Genomic DNA, 20478 nt, shown 5'->3' with positions numbered 1-20478 from the left:
ACCATGGTTGTTCTGCTCCCCTCTCTCGTGCAGAGTAGGATGGGTCTGCAGCACTCTCCAGTTGAGGAAAGGAGGTTGTTGCTTGGGAGAGGAGAGTCACAAGACAGAATCCATGTTTAGGTGGTCATGAGCATCATTGTGTAGCTCCAGGCCTGGAGGTTGGTGTCCCTGCCTGTGGCAGGGGGGTTGGAGCTCTATGATCCTTGGGGTCCCTCCCAACCCACCCCATTCTATGATTCTATGAGCAAGGGAGCAGTTCAGGTTTGGAGGGATGGTTTGGCAGCTCAGTCCCCCCTCTAACATCCATCTCCTCCCGCTCGTCAGGGGAAGACATCCATCCAGAAGAGCAGCTACGAGCCCCTCTGGAACGAGCAAATCATCTTCACAGAGATGTTCCCCCCCTTGTGCAAGAGGATAAAGATCCAGATCCGAGACTCGGACAAAGTCAACGACGTGGCCATCGGCACCCACTTCATCGACCTGCGGAAGATCTCCAATGAGGGAGACAAAGGTGAAGCCAAGGACATGGGCAAACTGAGCTGCCTCCCTCACAGCAGAGGGACAGCCCTTTGGCAGAGGGTCAGCAAAGTAGCCTAGAGTCCTTCCCCACCACTGGAGATGGATGATTCTTGGGGTGCAGCTGGACAGGCTTTCATCTACTGCAGTGGTCTTCAGAGGTCACTGGGCAAGTGCTCTTTTAAAAGCCAAGCCCTGGCCCAAGCTTTCAGTCTGCCACTTGACAGCAGAGACCCCAAAGAACATAAACTCATTGCTATGAGTGCATGAATACCCTTCCCCACCATTAGAGATGGGTAATTCTTGGGGTGCAGCTGGACAGGCTTTCATCTACTGCAGTGGTCTTTGAAGGTCACTGGGCATGTGCTCTTGAAAAGCCAAGCCCTGGCTCAAGCTTTCAGTCTACCACTTGAAAGCAGAGACCCCCAAGAACATAAACTCATTGCTATGAGTGCATGAATACCCTTCCCCACCATTAGAGATGGGTAATTCTTGGGGTGCAGCTGGACAGGCTTTCATCTACTGCAGTGGTCTTCAGAGGTCACTGGGCATGTGCTCTTTAAAAGCCAAGCCCTGGCTCAAGCTTTCAGTCTACCACTTGAAAGCAGAGACCCCAAAGAACATCAACTCATTGCCATGAGTGGATGAATACCCTTCCCCACCATTAGAGATGGACAGTTCTTGGGGTGCAGCTGGACAGGCTTTCATCTACTGCAGTGGTCTTCAGAGGTCACTGGGCATGTGTTCTTTAAAATCCAAGCCCTGGCCCAAGCTTTCAGTCTGTCACTTGACAGCAGAGACCCCCAAGAACATCAACTCATTGCCATGAGTGGATGAATACCTGACAGGGTCCCCTGCTCACACCCACCCACCAGCACACGTAGGCAGGACCAACACGAAGCCAGAGGTGTCTCTAGAGAGGGAGGTTCTTTTCTCTTGACTCTCACACTGGGAAACTCTCTCAGGAGACTCACCTCTGTCTTTGGGCTGGTCAGTCCCATCCTGCACAGTCCCCATCCCTGCCACCACTGCAAAAACCATCTCCATCTGTGGCTGCAGTCCTCCTGGTCCATGTCCAGGTCATGCATCACCATACCCAGGCCTGGAAGGAGGTGGCCATCCAGGAGGGAGTTTGTACCCTGAGGCAAAGCCAAGCCCTCCTCCTTACACAGCCCCTTCCCTCCCTGCACGTCTGCTCTCCCACAGGCTTCCTGCCCACCTTCGGCCCCGCCTGGGTGAACATGTATGGCTCCACAAGGAACTACACCCTGATGGACGAGCACCAGGAGCTGAACGAGGGGCTGGGTGAAGGTGTCTCCTTCCGGGCCAGGCTGTTGATGAGCCTTGCTGTGGAGATCTTGGACACCACCAACCCGGAGATCAACAGCTCCACCGAGGTGCAAGTCGAGCAGGCCACGGCAGTTGCTGATGTGAGTGATGCTAACCCTGCAGCTGCTGGGGTGGGGCTTGGGTCTCTTGGCTGATTAGCTTTGGTCTCACAAGCTAAGGGTCTCATTTTGTGTTGCCCTCACTATAAGAAGGACAGGGAGGTCCTGGAGCAAGTGCAGAGAAGGGCAACCAGGCTGGGGAAGGGGCTGGAGGGCAAATCCTCTGAGGAGCAGCTGAGGGAGCTGGGGGTGTTGAGCCTGGAGCAGAGGAGGCTGAGGGGAGCCCTTCTCCCCACCTCCCCTGCCCTGCCAGGAGGGTGCAGAGAGGTGGGCGATGGTCTCTGCAGCCAGGGGCCAGGAGATGGGCCAAGGGGCAATGGGCTCAAGCTGCCCCAGGGCAGGGTCAGCTCAGCTGGGAGGGCAAAGTTCTTCCCTGGCAGAGTTGTGGGGCTGTGGCACAGGCTGCCCAGGGAGGGGGCTGAGTCCCCAGCCCTGGGGGTGTTTAACAGGGGGGAGATGAGGTGCTGAGGGATCTGGGGCAGCACAGGACAGGGGTGGTTGGACTCCAGGAGCTTGAAGGTCTTTTCCAGGGGACAGGAGATGGGCCAAGGGGCAATGGGCTCAAGCTGTGCATCCAGGCAGATGGGTCGGTGTGCTTTGATTAATGCAACTTGTGAGCCAGCTCAGGCTCCTGTTCCTCAGTGTCTCTCAGCCCCTCACCTGCAGGGGCTGTCTGATCTCAACATGTTTAACAGTCAGGCTGAAATCTTTAACTGAACCCTGCATGTGATGAGCCTAGAGATGGCTCAGGCTGGGTTGGGGGAGAAGATCCTCACAATTCCCTTGAAAGCCTGAGTGACATCTCCCCTTCAAAAAGCCCATGAGGGTGCTCAGGGGTGGTGCACCCCTCTGTCCCGAGGGGACCTGCCATCTGAGGGGTCCCTCTGGCTCACCTCAACCCTGGGATTTCTCCTGCAGAACTGCACTGGGAAGATGGAGGAGTTCTTCCTCTTCGGAGCCTTCCTGGAAGCCACCATGATCGACAGGAAGATTGGTGACAAACCCATCAACTTTGAAGTCACAATTGGTTTGTTTCTTGGGGGGAGAGTGGGTTTGGAATATCCTGGGTGGGGTATACAAGACCCAAGGCTGAGGGCAGGGTTTCTTCCCCCTTTTCCATACCAACACGTGCCAGAGCAAGCAGGGCTCTCAGTTTTAGGGAGAGGGTGATGGCCACTTTGCTGGCAGAAGCTTCTCAGAGCCCCACATCATCTGTTGTGTGTCTTCTGTGCTGTGGCCAGTGAACCTGCTCCCTCTCTCAGCCTGGCTTGTGCCTCTGGAGGTTGACCACTCAGCTGGGTGCAAGGGGGACATGGGCAGGGGACAGACACCCATCACTAACCTGGAGTTACTGGACATGGGTTCAGGGAGTTGAGCTCTGACACCTCCCAAGGTTCCTGCAGAGAAAACTTCTCCCCAGCCTGAATTGAAGCCAAGAGGCTGAGCCTGGGTGGAGCTACAACCCTGGGACTTGATTTCACTTGTGTTTTGTCCCTGGAGGTAACTATGGGAACCAGCTGGATGGCATGGCCAAGCCTCACGTGCGGAGGAAGAAAGAGGGAGGGAACGGGGAGGAAGAGGAGTCGGAGCTGCTCCAGAACTCCAGCGAGGATGAAGGTGATGAGGATGGAGAGCTGGTTTCCGTGTCCTCATCTCAGCCTGTGAAGCCCCTGGTCACAGACAGGTCAGTGTGTCCACCTGGCCACTGCAGTGCCACTGGGCAGAGATGTGGCTCTGTGATTCAGGGGTGTCCTGAGGGGTCCCACACGTGCTGGGTAGAGGAAGTGCTGCAGTTAGGGGACTGGAGCCTCTCTCGTAGGAGGAAATGCCAGCAGTGTGCCAGAAGGCCAGTGGGACCTGGAGGCCTTGGCCAGAGTGTGGCTGGGGGCTCCAGGGGGGGTCTGTTCTCCTCCCCTCTGCTCAGCCCCACAGCTGGAGTTGGGACTCCAGTGCTGGGCTCCCAGTTCAGGACAGACTGGGAGCTGCTGAGGAGAGTCTGGGGAGGGTACGAGGATGAGGAGGGGCTGGAGCATCTCTGGGGGGAGGGGAGGAGGGGAGAGCTGGGGCTGTTCAGCCTGGAGGAGAGGAGATCATGAGGGGATCTCCTCAATTGACCAATAGCCAAAGGGGGCCTCCAGGGGATGGGATCAGAGCTTCTCCGTGGTGCCCAGAGACAGGACAAGGGGTAACGGGCACAAAGTGGGCACAGGAAGGTCCATCCCAACAGGAGGACAAACTTCTTCCCTCCATGACTGCCCAGAGAGGGTGAGGAGGCTCCTTCTCCAGGGAGATCCCACCCTGGGGTCCTGGACACGATCCTGTGTGACCTGCTTGAGGTGACCCTGCTTCAGCAGGGCTTGGACAGAGGATCTCCAGAGGTGCCTCCAACCCCCTCCACTGTGGGTGTCCAAGCTCCCACTGCTGTCTGCAGAGGTGAGGTCATTGCCATCGTGGGACCCCAAATTATTTGGCCAAACAGACCTAAGAGCAACAGTGGGGACCAGATCTCCGTGCCCTGTAAGGGGAGGTGAGATGCCACGTGGATAGATGCCTGGTCTGAGATGCCACAGTCTGCCAGCTGAACCCCAACCCCATTCCCTGCAGTCCTGAGCACTCCTGTGCATTCTCCAATGCCCAATAAGGGTTGAATTCACCTTCCAGGCTACCCAGAAGGGACATCCTTCATCCACCTGGCCAGATGTGCACCCAGACCTCATGGCTAGCTCATACCTTTCCCAGCTAGCTCAGACCCCGTGGCAAGTAGTGAACTAGTGGGTTCAAAAACTCATCGGTGGGCACTGAAAAAACACCCCAGAACCCAAACCAGGTTCAGTGCCATAAGTCTGCTTGACAAGTGTTTGTCAGCAGTTCCCCAGTCTCTCCTCTCCCCCTTCCCTCCTCCAGCTTCACTCCAGCCCCTTGTCCTGCCAGGCTCTGCCCTTTAACAAGCCCATTCCCCTCCTGTTCCTGGGGTCCCTTCAGGGACGGGGAGGCTGCAGTGAGGTCCCCCCACAGCCTTCTCTTCTCCAGGCTGAGCCAGCCCAGCTCCCTCAGCCTCTCTCCATGGGGAGCTGCTCCAGCCCTCTGAGCATCTCTGGGGCTCCTCTGACCCCTCTCCACCAGCCCCACATCTTCCTTGTGTTGGGCCCCAGCTCTGGCCACAGGACTCCAGCTGGGGAGGGCAGAGCAGAGAGGGACAATCCCCTCCCTGTCCCTGCTGCCCCCCCCTCTGCTGATGGAGCCCAGGATCCCATCGCCCTTCCCAGCTGCCAGAGCCACTGCTGGCTCAGGGGAAGTTCCTCACCCCCCATGACCCCCAGGTCCTTCTCCTCAGGGCTGCTCCCCAGCAGCTCTTCTCCCAGCCTGGATCCCTGGATGGGATATCACTTCTGTTCTTTCTGCCTCAGTTTCTCCAGCTGTAAAATGAAGACAATATTTTTTGCAGCCCCTCCACAAGTTGTTTGTGATGTGTGGGCAGCACTTCCCCCAAAATACAGATAAAATCCAGACAGCTGCAAGAGTGGTTCTGGTGGCTTCCCTCTGTCCCAAGCACCTGGATCAGACATCTCCCACCTGGGTGGGATTTTTGACATCTATCTATTGATGTGAGGTGGTTAGGGGATTGTGGCTGGCTTAATTCAGGGGGGAAATGAAAGAAGCCACACCAAATGGAGGGAACTCAGATGAAAGTGTCAACCTGGGGTTCTCTCCCTCGTGCACCAGCTCCCTGTCAAGGTGAATGCTCAAGGGAGATGAGAAGCAGTGATGGTTTTTGAGCCTGTCCCCTGGGCTCTGCCACTCATGCCTCTTCCCCCACATCTCCATCTCCTGGCTGCTGGAGCCTCATGTTCCTCGTCATGGGGCTCTGCTGACATCTCCTGGCTGGAATGCCTTCTTGGCTTTGGCAGGACTCAGGGTGATGCCAGGGGGTAGCCCCATGGCTTTGGTGATGCCAAGGGGTAGCCCCATGGCTTTGGTGTTCCCAGGAGGTAGCCCCATGGCTTTGGTGATGCCAAGGGGTAGCCCCATGGCTTTGGTGTTCCCAGGAGGTACCTCCATGGCTTTGGTGATGCCAGGAGGTACCTCCATGGCTTTGGTGATGCCAGGAGGTAGCCCCACGGCTTTGGTGATGCCAGGAGGTAGCCCCACGGCTTTGGTGATGCCAGGAGGTACCCCCATGGCTTTGGTGATCCCAGGAGGTACCCCCATGGCTTTGGTGATGCCAGGAGGTACCCCCATGGCTTTGGTGTTCCCAGGAGGTACCCCCATGGCTTTGGTGATCCCAGGAGGTACCCCCATGGCTTTGGTGATCCCAGGAGGTACCTCCATGGCTTTGGTGATGCCAGGAGGTAGCCCCATGGCTTTGGTGTTCCCAGGAGGTACCTCCATGGCTTTGGTGTTCCCAGGAGGTACTTCCATGGCTTTGGTGATCCCAGGAGGTAGCCCCATGGTTTTGGTGATGCCAGGAGGTACCTCCATGGCTTTGGTGATCCCAGGAGGTACCTCCATGGCTTTGGTGATCCCAGGAGGTAGCCCCATGGCTTTGGTGATCCCAGGAGGTAGCCCCATGGCTTTGGTGATCCCAGGAGGTACCTCCATGGCTTTGGTGATGCCAGGAGGTAGCCCCATGGCTTTGGTGATCCCATGGCTATGAAGGGATGAGCTGAAGCTGGGTTTTAACTAAGGGTGATCCCAGTTGCCACAGAACTTGCACTGGATGGATCCCAGCTCGTAGCCAGTGCTTAGGGATCCAAGAAACATGAATCCATTCTTCAGCCTCATCCCCCCTTTGCCTGTGTGTCTCTATAGCAGCCTAGAGAAACCTGGCAGCTCTGTGGAGGGCAGAGGTCTCTGCCTGCTCTGAAAGCCCAAGGACTGGAGGAGATGCTCACAAAAGGGTGCTAAGGCTTTGTCTCCTTTGTGCTGTTTGCACTCTGCTGGGTGTGGGGGATGTCCTGGGAGTGGGAGCTTCCCCAGTTTCTTCCCTGGGAAAACAAGTCTGAGGTGGTAAACTTCCAATCCCTGGGCACTGCGCCCATTCAGGGTGCTCAGAGAGCTGGAGCTCTGTCCTTCAGGGTGCAGTTCACCTCAGGCCCTGACCCCTACCCATCGCTGCCTTCTGGCCCCCTGGGAGAGCTGTGGGACAGGGGCTGTTCCTGGCTGAGCAGGTTGGCACCATGAAAAGCTAAAGGAGGGAAGGGGGAGAGGAGAGACTGGGGGGAAGTTCTGTGCAGAGAGAGTGGTGAGGGGCTGGAAGGGGCTGCCCAGAGAGGGGGTGGGTGCCCCGTCCCTGGGGGTGTTCCAGGCCAGGTTGGCTGGGGCCCTGGGCACCCTTGTGTAGCTCCAGGCCTGGAGGTTGGTGTCCCTGCCTGTGGCAGGGGGTTGGAGCTCTGGGACCCTTGGGGTCCCTCCCAGCCCAGCCCAGTCTGGGATTCCATGATTAACCATGACCATTAACCAAGCAATGGGGGGGCAACCACCATCCCTCAGTGGGTGCTCAGCCCAGGGGAACCCCAACCTCTGCTCCATAGGCTGGTTAAAGCCACAGGAGCAGCCCAACTTTAGGACCCCCAAGGATCTCCCCTTGATAGCACAATCTGGGGTACAGCAGGTAGCCCAGGGGCAGGTAGACCAGGCAACCTCGTGTAGCTCCAGGCCTGGAGGTTGGTGTCCCTGCCTGTGGCAGGGGGCTGGAGCTCTGGGACCCTTGGGGTCCCTCCCAGCCCAGACCAGGCTGGGATTCCATGATAGGATTCTATAGGCCTCTCTTCTGCCTCCTCTTGCAGGAACTACTTCCACCTGCCGTACTTTGAGAAGAAGCCCTGCATCTACATCAAGAGCTGGTGGCAGGACCAGCGCCGCAGGCTGTACAACGCCAACATCATGGACAAGATTGCAGACAAGCTGGTCAGTACATGCAAGGGAGGCAGGGAGAAGGTCACCACAGGATCTGCAAAGGGAGAGAGATCCTGGCAGGGCCAGCCAAGATGGTGTAGAGCTTGGCCACCTAGTCTGATGGGGGTGGTGGAGCCATTCCCATCACCCAGACCTCTGTCCCCACAGCCAATTATGTGCTGGCCCTGGAGGGATGTGCTCTGGGTGGGGTTGGACCTCAGGGGGCACTGTGGGGCTCTGCCCCGTCACCCCCTCACTGCTCCCCCCATCATGCTTGCAGGAGGAGGGGCTCAATGACGTGCAGGAGATGATCAAGACGGAGAAGCCACATCCAGAGCGCCGGCTCCGAGGGGTCCTGGAGGAGCTGAGCAGTGGGTGCTTGTGAGTAACGGATGGGCAGAGGTGGGATGGAGCAGAGCCCAGCTCTCTGTGGGCCTATGGGCAGGGCTGTGAGCGTAGGCTCAGCTTGCCTCATCTTCTGGATGGCAGGCAAGCATCTCATCACCTTGGCATGGGTGAGGTGGTGCTTACCTCTGCATCCCAAAGACCCCAAACCAGTGGTTTCACTCCACAGGCTGGTACCCTGTGTCCTCCACAGGTACCTGAGTGGCACCTACAGCCCATGTGTGGCACCAGAGTTGGGTGCAAACCGGCTCTCCTGGCTGTGAGTGCAGCTTGGCTGGGAAACCAGGGCATCTCCCTCCAGTGCCATGCCCTGCTCCTGGCAGAGATCCAGCCAGCCACAGCCCCTGGAGGAGAGCCCCTGGCATCCCAAGGGATCCCATGGCACTCATGCTGATGACCTGTCCCACCAGGCGCTTCGTCACCTTGGCTGACAAGGACCAGCACCACTCTTCCCGCACGAGGCTGGACCGGGAGAGGCTCAAGTCCTGCATGAGGGAGCTGGTGCGTGGGGGGCACCAAGGCAGGGGGAGGGCTCGTCAGCAGGGGCTGGACCCCATCAATGCAGGGGGGAACTGTGGTTCTTAGGGTGCTGATTTGGGTCCTGGGTGGTGCTTGGGTCCATGCTGCAGCCTTTGCTCTGCCACAGCTTGGAAAGAGACCCAGGAGAGTAGAAGGGGAGCTGTGCTGCTGTCAAACAGCAGAGGAAACTGGGAAGGAGTCATTCAGGGGAGCCCTGAGGAGCAGAGCTGCTCCAGGGGTGGATATCAGTTGGATGTTTGGGGCTGGAGTTGGCTGTGCGGAAGAGATGTACAAAGAGCAGGTGGCTTATCCAGCTGGCACAGCCAAGGGCACCAGTTTCAGTAGCCAACAAGGAGTTAAACATGTGAAAACCTCCACGTTCCCCTTTGCTGAGCCATCAGGTGCTGAATCACAGCAGGGCCAGCAGAAAGGGAGACACTAACCTTAACTCCAAGCTTGAAGCTACCCCAAAATGCCCTAAGCACAGCTGACACCTCTTTATCCTGTGACCCTTCCTCTGGGACAGATGTCCCTGTGCTGTCCAGGGCCCTCCCTGCACCCTGCCAAGGTTAAAGGGTCAGCTCAGCTGGGAGGGCAAAGTTCTTCCCTGGCAGAGTTGTGGGGCTGTGGCACAGGCTGCCCAGGGAGGGGGCTGAGTCCCCAGCCCTGGGGGTGTTTAACAGGGGGGAGATGAGGTGCTGAGAGATCTGGGTCAGCACAGGACAGGGGTGGGTGGACTCCAGGAGCTTAAAGGTTCTTTCCAACCTGGTGATGCTGGGATTCTGTGCTATGATGAGTGGGTGTCAGAAGTACCATCACCAGGATGCTCGTGGTGGGATTAAGGCATCTGCCTCCCCACCACCCCATCCCAAACCCTGGGGACCTGCCTGGTGCTGCTCCCTTCTCCATGCTCCGTTCTGCTCTTGCTCACACGGTGTCCCGAACTCCTCTCCACCCCAGGAGAACATGGGGCAGCAAGCCGCCACGCTGCGGGCGCAGGTGAAGAAGAACACCATGAAGGACAAGCTGAAGCTGGTGCACAACTTCCTGCAGAAACTCCGGTTCCTGGCGGACGAGGTGAGTCCCTCTGGGTGGAGGGAGGGGGTTAGCTGAGCCAGCACAGGCAACAGCAGCATGGGGGGGGAGGGATGGATGGGTGGGTGGGTGGATGGATGGATGGATGGATGGATGGATGGATGGATGGATGGATGGATGGATGGAGGGATGGAGGGATGGAGGGATGGAGGGATGGATGGATGGAGGGATGGATGGATGGAGGGATGGATGGATGGAGGGATGGATGGATGGATGGATGGATGGATGGATGGCTAGGGGGGTGGGTGGGTGGATGGATGGATGAGTGGATGGGTGGATGGGTGGGTGGATGGATGGGTGGATGGATGGGTGGGTGGATGGATGGGTGGGTGGATGGATGGGTGGGTGGATGGATGGGTGGGCGGATGGATGGGTGGGCGGATGGATGGGTGGGCGGATGGATGGGTGGGCGGATGGATGGGTGGGCGGATGGATGGGTGGGCGGATGGGTGGGTGGATGGGTGGATGGGTGGGTGGATGGATGGATGGATGGATGGATGGATGGATGGATGGATGGATGGATGGATGGATGGATGGATGGATGGCTAGGGGGGTGGGTGGATGGATGGATGGCTAGGGGGGTGGGTGGATGGATGGGTGGGTGGATGGATGGGTGGGTGGATGGATGGGTGGGTGGATGGATGGCTAGGTGGGTGGGTGGATGGATGGATGGATGGATGGATGGATGGATGGATGGATGGATGGATGGGTGGGTTGGTGGGTGGGTGGACGGGTGGATGGATGGATGGATGGGTGGGTGGACGGGTGGGTGGATGGATGGATGGATGGATGGATGGATGGATGGATGGATGGATGGATGGATGGATGGATGGATGGCTACGTGGGTGGGTGGGTGGATGGATGGATGGATGGATGGATGGATGGATGGATGGATGGATGGATGGATGGATGGATGGGTGGGTGGGTGGGTGGGTGGATGGATGGATGGATGGATGGATGGATGGATGGATGGATGGATGGATGGATGGATGGCTACGTGGGTGGGTGGGTGGGTGGATGGATGGATGGATGGATGGATGGATGGATGGATGGATGGATGGATGGATGGATGGATGGAGACCTCTCTGCAAACCCTCCAGGCAGAAAAGGACCCTGGTGCCATCTTGCACAAGGAGCTACTCCAGGTCCATGCTTCCCAGGCTTGACCATGCATTGCTGGGTTGGAGCAAGTCAGCATTACGACAAATTTCAGAGCTGCTCCCAAGCCAGCACTCGAGCTGGGTCCTCCTGCAGCTGAGCCAGAGGCATTTCTGCCAGGCCTCAGCCCTGCAGCTCCTTGGGGATCAATCATCAGAGGGCAGAACATGGCCACACAGCAGCAGGGACCTGATTCTGATCCTGGCTGGGTAGGGAGCTGTGAAAGTACATGGGTCTCTGAGGGGCGGTGTGATTAAGCCCTGTCCTCCTGCAGAGCTCAAACCATCTGGTTTATATTGCTGCAGCACACTCTGGCTTCACTCCAGGTCATGGGTAGGAGAAGATAGTCCAGTAAATCAGAGCTGCACACAGTGCTTCCAAAGGAACCTTTTCCCCAACAGCTGCACAATATTTCTTCCTTCTTTCAGAAGATCACCCTGTTCCTCTGATATTTTCACCCAGTTTAGGACTGGGTCAGCCATTGGGGGCCACCAGCCCTTGTGGGAGCTGTGGCTGCTCCTCCTGTTCTCATTTCCCATGGCAGGTTCCAAGCCTCAACTACACACCCCTTGTTAGAGCAAAGCCCTGCTTGGCTTTGGCTCACCACAGCAGAATGTAAACCAGGCTGTAAGGTGTGATGGGACCTGTCCAGACAGGGAACCTCTTCCCTAGGAAGGAGTGAAGGGCCCTGCCTTGTAGCCCCCATGGCCACTGAATGAAGAGAAAAGGAAATCTTCAGTCTTCTAATCCAGAATTATTCCTTTTTTAAACTGGAACACGTGTAAATCCCAGATTCAGAGAATCCCAGCCTGGTCTGGGTTGGGAGGGACCCCAAGGGTCCCAGAGCTCCAACCCCCTGCCACAGGCAGGGACACCAACCTCCAGGCCTGGAGCTACACAAGGGTGCCCAGGGCCCCAGCCAACCTGGCCTTGGACACCCCCAGGGACGGGGCACCCACCCCCTCTCTGGGCAGCCCCTTCCAGCCCCTCACCACTCTCTCTGCACAGAACTTCCCCCCAGTCTCTCCTCTCCCCCTTCCCTCCTCCAGCTTCACTCCAGCCCCTTGTCCTGCCAGGCTCTGCCCTTTAACAAGCCCATTCCCCTCCTGTTCCTGGGGTCCCTTCAGGGACGGGGAGGCTGCAGTGAGGTCCCCCCACAGCCTTCTCTTCTCCAGGCTGACCCAGCCCAGCTCCCTCAGCCTCTCTCCACGGGAGGTGGAGATGCTTTCCCTGCAGAGCTTAGCTCTGAGCAGCCTTCCTTAAGCAGAAAATCTTCTGAACTGGGAGGCTGAAAACCATCTCAGTGGCCCCAGTGTGGCATCTGTCTCCTGTGGAGTCTCTTAGATTTATCTTCAGATGGTCTCCAGCCCCACTGGAGCTCTTCCCTTCCGAGCCTCAGGGCTTGGGAAGAGCTGGGATGCTGACAGGGCTCTTTGCTGGTGTCCACAGCCCCAGCACACTATTCCTGACATCTTCATCTGGATGATGAGCAACAACAAGCGCATCGCCTACGCCCGCGTGCCTTCCAAGGACATCCTCTACTCCATTGTGGACGAGGAGATGGGCAAGGACTGCGCCAAAGTGAAGACCATCTTCCTCAAGGTACTGGTTGGTCTCCCCTGGGGGAACCACAGCCGGGAGGAGGGAGATAGAGGAAGGTCAGACTGGGAGGATGGGAGATGGGGATGGGAGCGCTGTGTCTCCAGTTTTGCTGGGGCTTGAATATCAGGCAAAACTGACCCATAGGCTGCTGGGAGGGGTTGAAGTGGGCTACTGGGAGGGGTTGTAGTGGGCTACTGGGGGGGGTTGAAGTGGGCTACTGGGAGGGGTTGAAGTGGGCTACTGGGAGGGGTTGAAGTGGGCTGCTGGGGGGGGTTGAAGTGGGCTGCTGGGAGGGGGTTGAAGTGGGCTGCTGGGGGGGGTTGAAGTGGGCTGCTGGGAGGGGGTTGAAGTGGGCTGCTGGGAGGTTTGAAGTCGGCTACTGGGGGGGTTTGAAGTCGGCTACTGGGGGGGTTGAAGTGGGCTGCTGGGGGGGGTTGAAGTGGGCTGCTGGGAGGGGTTGAAGTGGGCTGCTGGGAGGGGTTGAAGTGGGCTGCTGGGGGGGGTTGAAGTCTGCTGCTGGGAGGGGGTTGAAGTGGGCTGCTGGGAGGGGGTTGAAGTGGGCTGCTGGGAGGGGTTGTAGTGGGCTGCTGGGAGGGGTTGTAGTGGGCTGCTGGGAGGGGGTTGAAGTGGGCTGCTGGGAGGGGTTGAAGTGGGCTGCTGGGAGGGGTTGTAGTGGGCTGCTGGGAGGGGGTTGAAGTGGGCTGCTGGGGGGGGTTGAAGTGGGTTGCTGGGAGGGGGTTGAAGTGGGCTGCTGGGAGGGGGTAGGAGTGGGCTGCTGGGGGGGGTTGAAGTGGGCTGCTGGGAGGGGTTGAAGTGGGCTACTGGGGGGGTTGAAGTGGGCTGCTGGGAGGGGGTTGAAGTGGGCTGCTGGGAGGGGTTGAAGTGGGCTGCTGGGAGGGGGTTGAAGTGGGCTGCTGGGAGGGGTTGAAGTGGGCTGCTGGGAGGGGTTGAAGTGGGCTGCTGGGAGGGGGTTGAAGTGGGCTGCTGGGAGGGGTTGAAGTGGGCTGCTGGGAGGGGTTGAAGTGGGCTACTGGGGGGGGTTGAAGTGGGCTACTGGGGGGGTTTGAAGTGGGCTACTAGGGGGTTTGAAGTGGGCTACTAGGGGGTTTGAAGTGGGCTGCTGGGGGGGTTTGAAGTGGGCTGCTGGGGGGTTTGAAGTGGGCTGCTGGGAGGGGTTGAAGTGGGCTGCTGGGAGGGGGTTGAAGTGGGCTGCTGGGGGGGGTTGAAGTGGGTTGCTGGGGGGGGTTGAAGTGGGCTGCTGGGAGGGGGTTGAAGTGGGCTGCTGGGAGGGGTTGAAGTGGGCTGCTGGGGGGGGTTGAAGTGGGCTGCTGGGGGGGGTTGAAGTGGGCTGCTGGGAGGGGGTTGAAGTGGGCTGCTGGGAGGGGGTTGAAGTGGGCTGCTGGGAGGGGGTTGAAGTGGGCTGCTGGGGGGGGGTTGAAGTGGGCTGCTGGGAGGGGTTGAAGTGGGCTACTGGGGGGGGGTTGAAGTGGGCTGCTGGGGGGGGTTGAAGTGGGCTGCTGGGGGGGGTTGAAGTGGGCTGCTGGGGGGGGTTGAAGTGGGCTGCTGGGAGGGGTTGAAGTGGGCTGCTGGGGGGGGTTGAAGTGGGCTGCTGGGGGGGGTTGAAGTGGGCTGCTGGGGGGGGTTGAAGTGGGCTGCTGGGAGGGGGTTGAAGTGGGCTGCTGGGAGGGGGTTGAAGTGGGCTGCTGGGAGGGGGTTGAAGTGGGCTGCTGGGGGGGGGTTGAAGTGGGCTGCTGGGGGGGGGGTTGAAGTGGGCTGCTGGGAGGGGGTTGAAGTGGGCTGCTGGGAGGGGTTGAAGTGGGCTGCTGGGAGGGGGTTGAAGTGGGCTGCTGGGGGGGGTGAAGTGGGCTGCTGGGGGGGGGTTGAAGTGGGCTGCTGGGGGGGGTTGAAGTGGGCTGCTGGGGGGGGTTGAAGTGGGCTGCTGGGGGGGTTGAAGTGGGCTGCTGGGAGGGGTTGAAGTGGGCTGCTGGGAGGGGGTTGAAGTGGGCTGCTGGGAGGGGGTTGAAGTGGGCTGCTGGGGGGGGGTTGAAGTGGGCTGCTGGGGGGGGGGTTGAAGTGGGCTGCTGGGAGGGGGTTGAAGTGGGCTGCTGGGAGGGGTTGAAGTGGGCTGCTGGGAGGGGGTTGAAGTGGGCTGCTGGGAGGGGGTTGAAGTGGGCTGCTGGGGGGGGTGAAGTGGGCTGCTGGGGGGGGGTTGAAGTGGGCTGCTGGGGGGGGGTTGAAGTGGGCTGCTGGGGGGGGGTTGAAGTGGGCTGCTGGGAGGGGGTTGAAGTGGGCTGCTGGGAGGGGTTGAAGTGGGCTGCTGGGAGGGGGTTGAAGTGGGCTGCTGGGAGGGGGTTGAAGTGGGCTGCTGGGGGGGGTGAAGTGGGCTGCTGGGGGGGGGTTGAAGTGGGCTGCTGGGGGGGGGTTGAAGTGGGCTGCTGGGGGGGGGTTGAAGTGGGCTGCTGGGAGGGGGTTGAAGTGGGCTGCTGGGAGGGGGTTGAAGTGGGCTGCTGGGAGGGGTTGAAGTGGGTTGCTGGGGGGGGTTGAAGTGGGCTGCTGGGAGGGGGTTGAAGTGGGCTGCTGGGAGGGGTTGAAGTGGGTTGCTGGGGGGGGTTGTAGTGGGCTGCTGGGAGGGGGTTGAAGTGGGCTGCTGGGAGGGGTTGAAGTGGGCTGCTGGGAGGGGGTTGAAGTGGGCTGCTGGGAGGGGTTGAAGTGGGCTGCTGGGAGGGGGTTGAAGTGGGCTGCTGGGAGGGGGTTGAAGTGGGCTGCTGGGGGGGGGTTGAAGTGGGCTGCTGGGAGGGGGTTGAAGTGGGCTGCTGGGGGAGGTTGAAGTGGGCTGCTGGGAGGGGTTGAAGTGGGCTGCTGGGAGGGGGTTGTAGTGGGTTGCTGGGGGGGGTTGAAGTGGGCTGCTGGGGGGGTTTGAAGTGGGCTGCTGGGAGGGGTTGAAGTGGGCTGCTGGGAGGGGGTAGGAGTGGGCTGCTGGGAGGGGGTAGGAGTGGGCTGCTGGGAGGGGGTAGGAGTGGGTTGCTGGGGGGGGTTGAAGTGGGCTGCTGGGAGGGGTTGAAGTGGGCTGCTGGGAGGGGGTAGGAGTGGGCTGCTGGGGGGGGGGGGTTGTAGTGGGCTGCTGGGAGGTGTGAACCAGGGATCTTACCTGGGAAGTGAGAAATGTCTGTAAGGAGAGAGCTGTTTGATTCAGCTGGCCATAGAGGAGGAGGCTGGCTGAGGAGGAGGAAGGCAGCGTGGTGGGAAGAAGATAATGCATGAGACAGTCATAGTGTTCATCATACTGAGGGCTGGGTCCCTGGGTTCAAGGGGCAGCAGGAGAAGCAAAGCACCAGAAGGAGCTGAGTGCTGCCAAGAGGTGGTCTGTCCACCTCCAAGATCTTCCCTATATCCATGGAATTCCTGCCCTTTGTGCCCAGCTGCCTGGGAAGAGGGGGTTTGGGCCTGCTGGCTGGACTGTCCAAGCCAAGATGGAGATGTACCTGTGGCTGGGCCTCAACAAGCAGCGCAAGGACTTCTTGAGCGGCCTGCCCTGTGGCTTTGAGGAGAAGAAGACTGCCAGAGGGCAAAACCTGCCATCCTTCCCACCCATCAGCCTCCTTTACACCAGTAAGAGCATCCTGCCTGCCGTGGGTCTGGGGACAGGAGATGGAGAAGGGTGGGAGGGGCCCTGGCTGGACACCACCTGGACCAAGAGCTTCCAGGAGCTCAGGGGGAAATAATTCCAGTTGCCCAGTCTGAGGTGCCATGGGGAGCTGGGGTGTGGGGACTGTGTGTCTTCTTTCTTCCCTGTCCCATTCCTCCCGTGGTGAGCAGGATGCTGAGCAGGTCCATGTCCGCTCAGAACTCCTCCTTTGAGCACGTGTCCTTCACCAGTGCTGACCCTGAGGCCTTGCTGAGCTGGTCTCCAGCCTGGCCTCTCAAGTGGCCCCTGTCCCCTCTGTCTTGCAGAGAAGCAGGTTTTCCAGCTGCGAGCCCACATGTACCAAGCCAGGAGCTTGTTTGCAGCTGACAGCAGTGGCCTGTCAGACCCCTTTGCACGAGTCTTCTTCATCTCCCAAAGCCAGTGCACGGAGGTGAGCACCATCTCCTGGCTGGAGGGCTCAGCTGGGCTCTGCTGTTGCATGTCCCATCAGCTCTCCATCCTGTTGCAGGTCTCATGACTGCTAAAGACTCATGGATTGGGTTGATCATGGGGTTCTGGGGTGGGAAAACAGTTGTAGCACATGGGCTTGACCATCTCCAGGAGCCCCTTCCCCAGGAGCACCTCCAAAACATGTCCCCAGCACACAGCTGTCCCATGGCTGTGGTGCAGCTGCCTGGTTAGGAGAAACTGGAGCATGCTGAAGTGGCCTTTGTGCCTTCCCACTGGGCACTGGGAATAACTTGTGTCCCCTTCCTTGCTCTTGAGTCGGGCTCTTCTCTCAGAAGAGTCCTGGTAACCTACTCCATGGCTCCAAACAGTGTGCAGCAGCCCACTGGTGCTGCCAGGCAGCTGAGACCCTTGCACAGGGACTTGACCCCTGTCTGGAGCAGTAAGTCTCTCTCTCTCCCATTCTTCCAGGTTCTCAATGAGACCCTTTGTCCAACCTGGGACCAGCTGCTGGTCTTTGACAACCTGGAGCTGTATGGAGAAGCCCACGAGCTGCGGGATGACCCCCCCATAATTGTCATTGAGATCTATGACCAGGACACTGTGGTAAGCTGGATCCCAGCAGAGGAGGATGTTTGATTTGGCTGCTGCAGTCACTCCTGAGGCAGAGGACAGGCGTATGGTGCACAGGATGTGAGAAGCAGCTTGCCTCCTGACCCTTGACTGTGTGTCCCTCTCACACCTCCTGTGGCATGGACAAGGAGCCTCTGCTGCTCAGCAGATCTCAGGCTCAGGGATCTCTTGGGTTTGGAGACCAAAGGAAGAGCTTTTGTGAGGCTGGAGCCAAGGAGATGTTACCTGAGTATTTTCCTGCTGCTCAGCCCTGGCCTCCTTGTTGTCCTTCCTTCACCTCAGCCCCAGGTCACCTTGTTTGTAGGATCATAGAATGGTTTGGATGGGAAGGGACCAGTAAAGTTCACCTACTACAGCTGCCCTGCAGTGAGCAGGGACATCTTCAACTCAGTCAGGTTGCCCAGAGCCCCGTCCAACCCGATCATGGATGTTTCCAGGGATGGGGCATCTCCCACCTCTCAGGTTGCCCAACCTGTGCCAGTGTCTCTCAGTCCTTTCTTCCTCTGATGTAGTCTGAATCTCCCATCTTTAAAGCCTCTCCCCTCTTTAAAGCCATTCCCCTGGGCCTGGCCCTGCCTGCCCTGGGCACCAGCCCCTCTCCAGCTCTTCTGGAGCCCCTCGAGGGCCGGGAAGGGGCTGGGAGCTCTCCCCAGCAGCAGCTTCTCTTCTCTGGGCTGAGCCAGCCCAAGTCTCTCAGCCTGTTTTCAAAGCAGAGGTGCTCCAGCCCTCCCATCATCTCCACGGCTTCCTCTGGACTCACTCCAACAGCTCTGTGTCCTCCTTGTCCTGGGGACCCCCAACCCGGGGGCAGCATCCAACCAATTCCTCAGCCACCCAACAGTTCACCCATCAAATCCACATCTCTCCAATTTAGGGAGAAGGATGTTGTGAGGGGCTCTGTTAAAGGCCTGGCAGAAGTCCAGGTAGGCAGCATCTGTAGGTCTCCCCTTGTCTGCTGATGTCAGTCCATCACAGATGGCCACTAGGTTGGCCAGGCAGGACTTGCCCTTGGCTGTCTCAAATCACCTCCTTGTCCTCCACGTGCCTTAGCAAAGCTTCCAGGAGGATCTGTTCCATGACCTTCACGAGCACAGAGGTGAGGTCAGTAGTTCCCAGGGTCCTCCCTTTTTAACACTAGGTGCAACGTTCCCCTTCTTCCAGTCCCTGGGGACATCCCCTGGCTGCCATGACCTTTCAAATAACATGGACAGCAGCTTGAACACGTCATCAGCCAACTCCCTCAGCACCCTGGGATGCATTTTGCCAGGTCCCACGGACTTGTGGACGTTCAGGGTCCCCAGGTGGTCACCAACCTGACCCCCTCTTGCAATGGAGGGACTGCAAGGTAGACAGACCACAAGGTCCAGCCACTTGAGGTGTGTGGAAAGAAAGGCTGCCAGCAAAGACTTCACCTTATTTGAAGACCCCAGGAGTGAAAGCTGGCACTGATCTCTTGTGTCCCAGGCTCTATGGGCTGGTCTTGTCCTGACCACAACAGGGCTGACCTGGGAGACCCCCTGTTGGGGTCAGCAGCCCCCAGTGTCCTCTCTGCCTCTCCAGGGCAAAGCTGACTTCATGGGTCGCACCTTTGCCAAGCCGGTGGTGAAGATGTCAGATGAGCACTACTGCCCCCCACGGTTCCCCCCTCAGCTGGAGTACTACCAGATCTACAGGGGCAACTCCACAGCAGGCGACCTGCTCGCTGCCTTCGAGCTGCTCCAGGTACCAGAGTCACCCTGGACTGGGGGAGGGGAAGGGTGGGATGGAGGGTTGCAGGGGAGAGGGACGTAACCCATGCTTATACCACAGGACCCCCAACTGGTTTGGATGGGAAGGGACCCTCCCATGCTTCCCCCTGCCCAGGGTGCCCCCATCCCCATCCAACCCGGCCTTGAACCCTGCCAGGGATCCAGGGGCAGCCCCAGCTCCTCTGGGCACCCTGTACCCTGTCTTACAGGTGAAGAAACCTCCCCTCTCTCTGGTTAAAGGTGCTGCAAAGAGCAGGGAGTTCATGCATCCCAGAAGAGCTAGAAGGGTTTAGCACAGCTACAAACCCAGAGAGGGGGCAACTCTCTTGTGCTGGTGATGATGATGATGATGTGCAGTGAGTCCCACAGGGTGCCCCACCTGAAGTGTTGTGTCAGCCCACACTCTCTGCAGCATCCCTGAGATGCTGGGGATGCCAGTGGGAGTCACGGTGCTCTCAGAGATGCCAGCTGGAAGGTCTCATGAGGAAGGGGTGTGAATTCATAGTGGCACCCCAAGGATGTGGTGGCATTTCAGGCACACAGTCTGTGGGGGTAGCACAGTTACAGCCTCCTGCTCCCCTGTCTCCTTTCCTCTGAGGCTGCTGCACTGACGTGTCCCACCAGCCTCTTGGTGTGAGGGGAGCATGAGACACCCCAGGTGCCAAGAGAGGGACCCCAGCAAGCTCAGCACAGCGCTGGGGGGTTGGGATGTGCAAGGACCACCCTGCCATGGGCACCTGTAACGACCTTGGCAGCTGTCCCCAGGTTGGCCTCACATCTCTGTGTGCTGGGAGCAGGCAAGGCCTGGGGAGGTGTGGGGCCCTGGGGACATGCTCCCTCCACCTCTGGGTCCCCTTGTATTTCAAAGGAGACGTCACTTTATGTGCCTGTCCCTCCCCAAGGTGCTTTTCCCGTCTCCTTCACCAGGACAGGTGCTTGTCCAAGCCCTTTTCCCCCCTCCTCACCCTTCCTTGCAGTGGGGTGGTTTCTCTAGGGAGTGGCTCACTCATCTCTAGGGATGTCCCTCGTACCCTGGCTTGGAAGCAGGTCCTGAAAGCTGCTCCTGGGCTGAGCTCTTGAGCCATTTCCACGTCTCTTCACACCCATCCCATGCAGATGCCACCCCTTGCAGCAAGCAAAGGAACCCCAGTCTTGGGGTTGGGGGGGGATGTTGGTGGACTGAGCAGTTTGCTTTGCTGCTGGGTCTGTCCTGTGTGGAAGCACAGCCCTGCTCAGCATCTTCTGCCCTTTCCCAAAGTACCCAGGCTGGACACTCAGATGGATGCTCCCCAGCCCTCGTTGCTCCTGCACCCTCTGAGACACCACAGACAAGGTGCAGGGGACCAGGCTCTGCCAGTGAGTGGCA

The 20478-nt window shown here is 59.0% G+C and overlaps 1 protein-coding gene across 1 annotated transcript in view; it reads left to right on the top strand.

Moving 5' to 3' along the window:
- OTOF (otoferlin) overlaps positions 1 to 20478 on the top strand; it is a gene marked incomplete at both ends in the record, with an annotated part of 104311 nt that overhangs the window by 62193 nt on the left and 21640 nt on the right. The window contains 13 exons of the mRNA XM_084261792.1: positions 325 to 511; positions 1723 to 1946; positions 2883 to 2991; positions 3465 to 3648; positions 7751 to 7871; positions 8140 to 8240; positions 8675 to 8765; positions 9744 to 9860; positions 12486 to 12638; positions 16058 to 16247; positions 16590 to 16714; positions 17203 to 17337; positions 18925 to 19086. Of these exons, the coding sequence (XP_084117918.1) occupies positions 325 to 511; positions 1723 to 1946; positions 2883 to 2991; positions 3465 to 3648; positions 7751 to 7871; positions 8140 to 8240; positions 8675 to 8765; positions 9744 to 9860; positions 12486 to 12638; positions 16058 to 16247; positions 16590 to 16714; positions 17203 to 17337; positions 18925 to 19086 (1899 nt within the window). The remainder of the gene's footprint in view (positions 1 to 324; positions 512 to 1722; positions 1947 to 2882; positions 2992 to 3464; positions 3649 to 7750; positions 7872 to 8139; positions 8241 to 8674; positions 8766 to 9743; positions 9861 to 12485; positions 12639 to 16057; positions 16248 to 16589; positions 16715 to 17202; positions 17338 to 18924; positions 19087 to 20478) is intronic.

Source organism: Gallinula chloropus, assembly GCF_964237585.1.
Source record: "Gallinula chloropus genome assembly, chromosome: 3".
NCBI classification, from domain to species: Eukaryota; Metazoa; Chordata; class Aves; order Gruiformes; family Rallidae; genus Gallinula; species Gallinula chloropus.
This window is presented reverse-complemented; position numbering and strand designations above follow the sequence as displayed.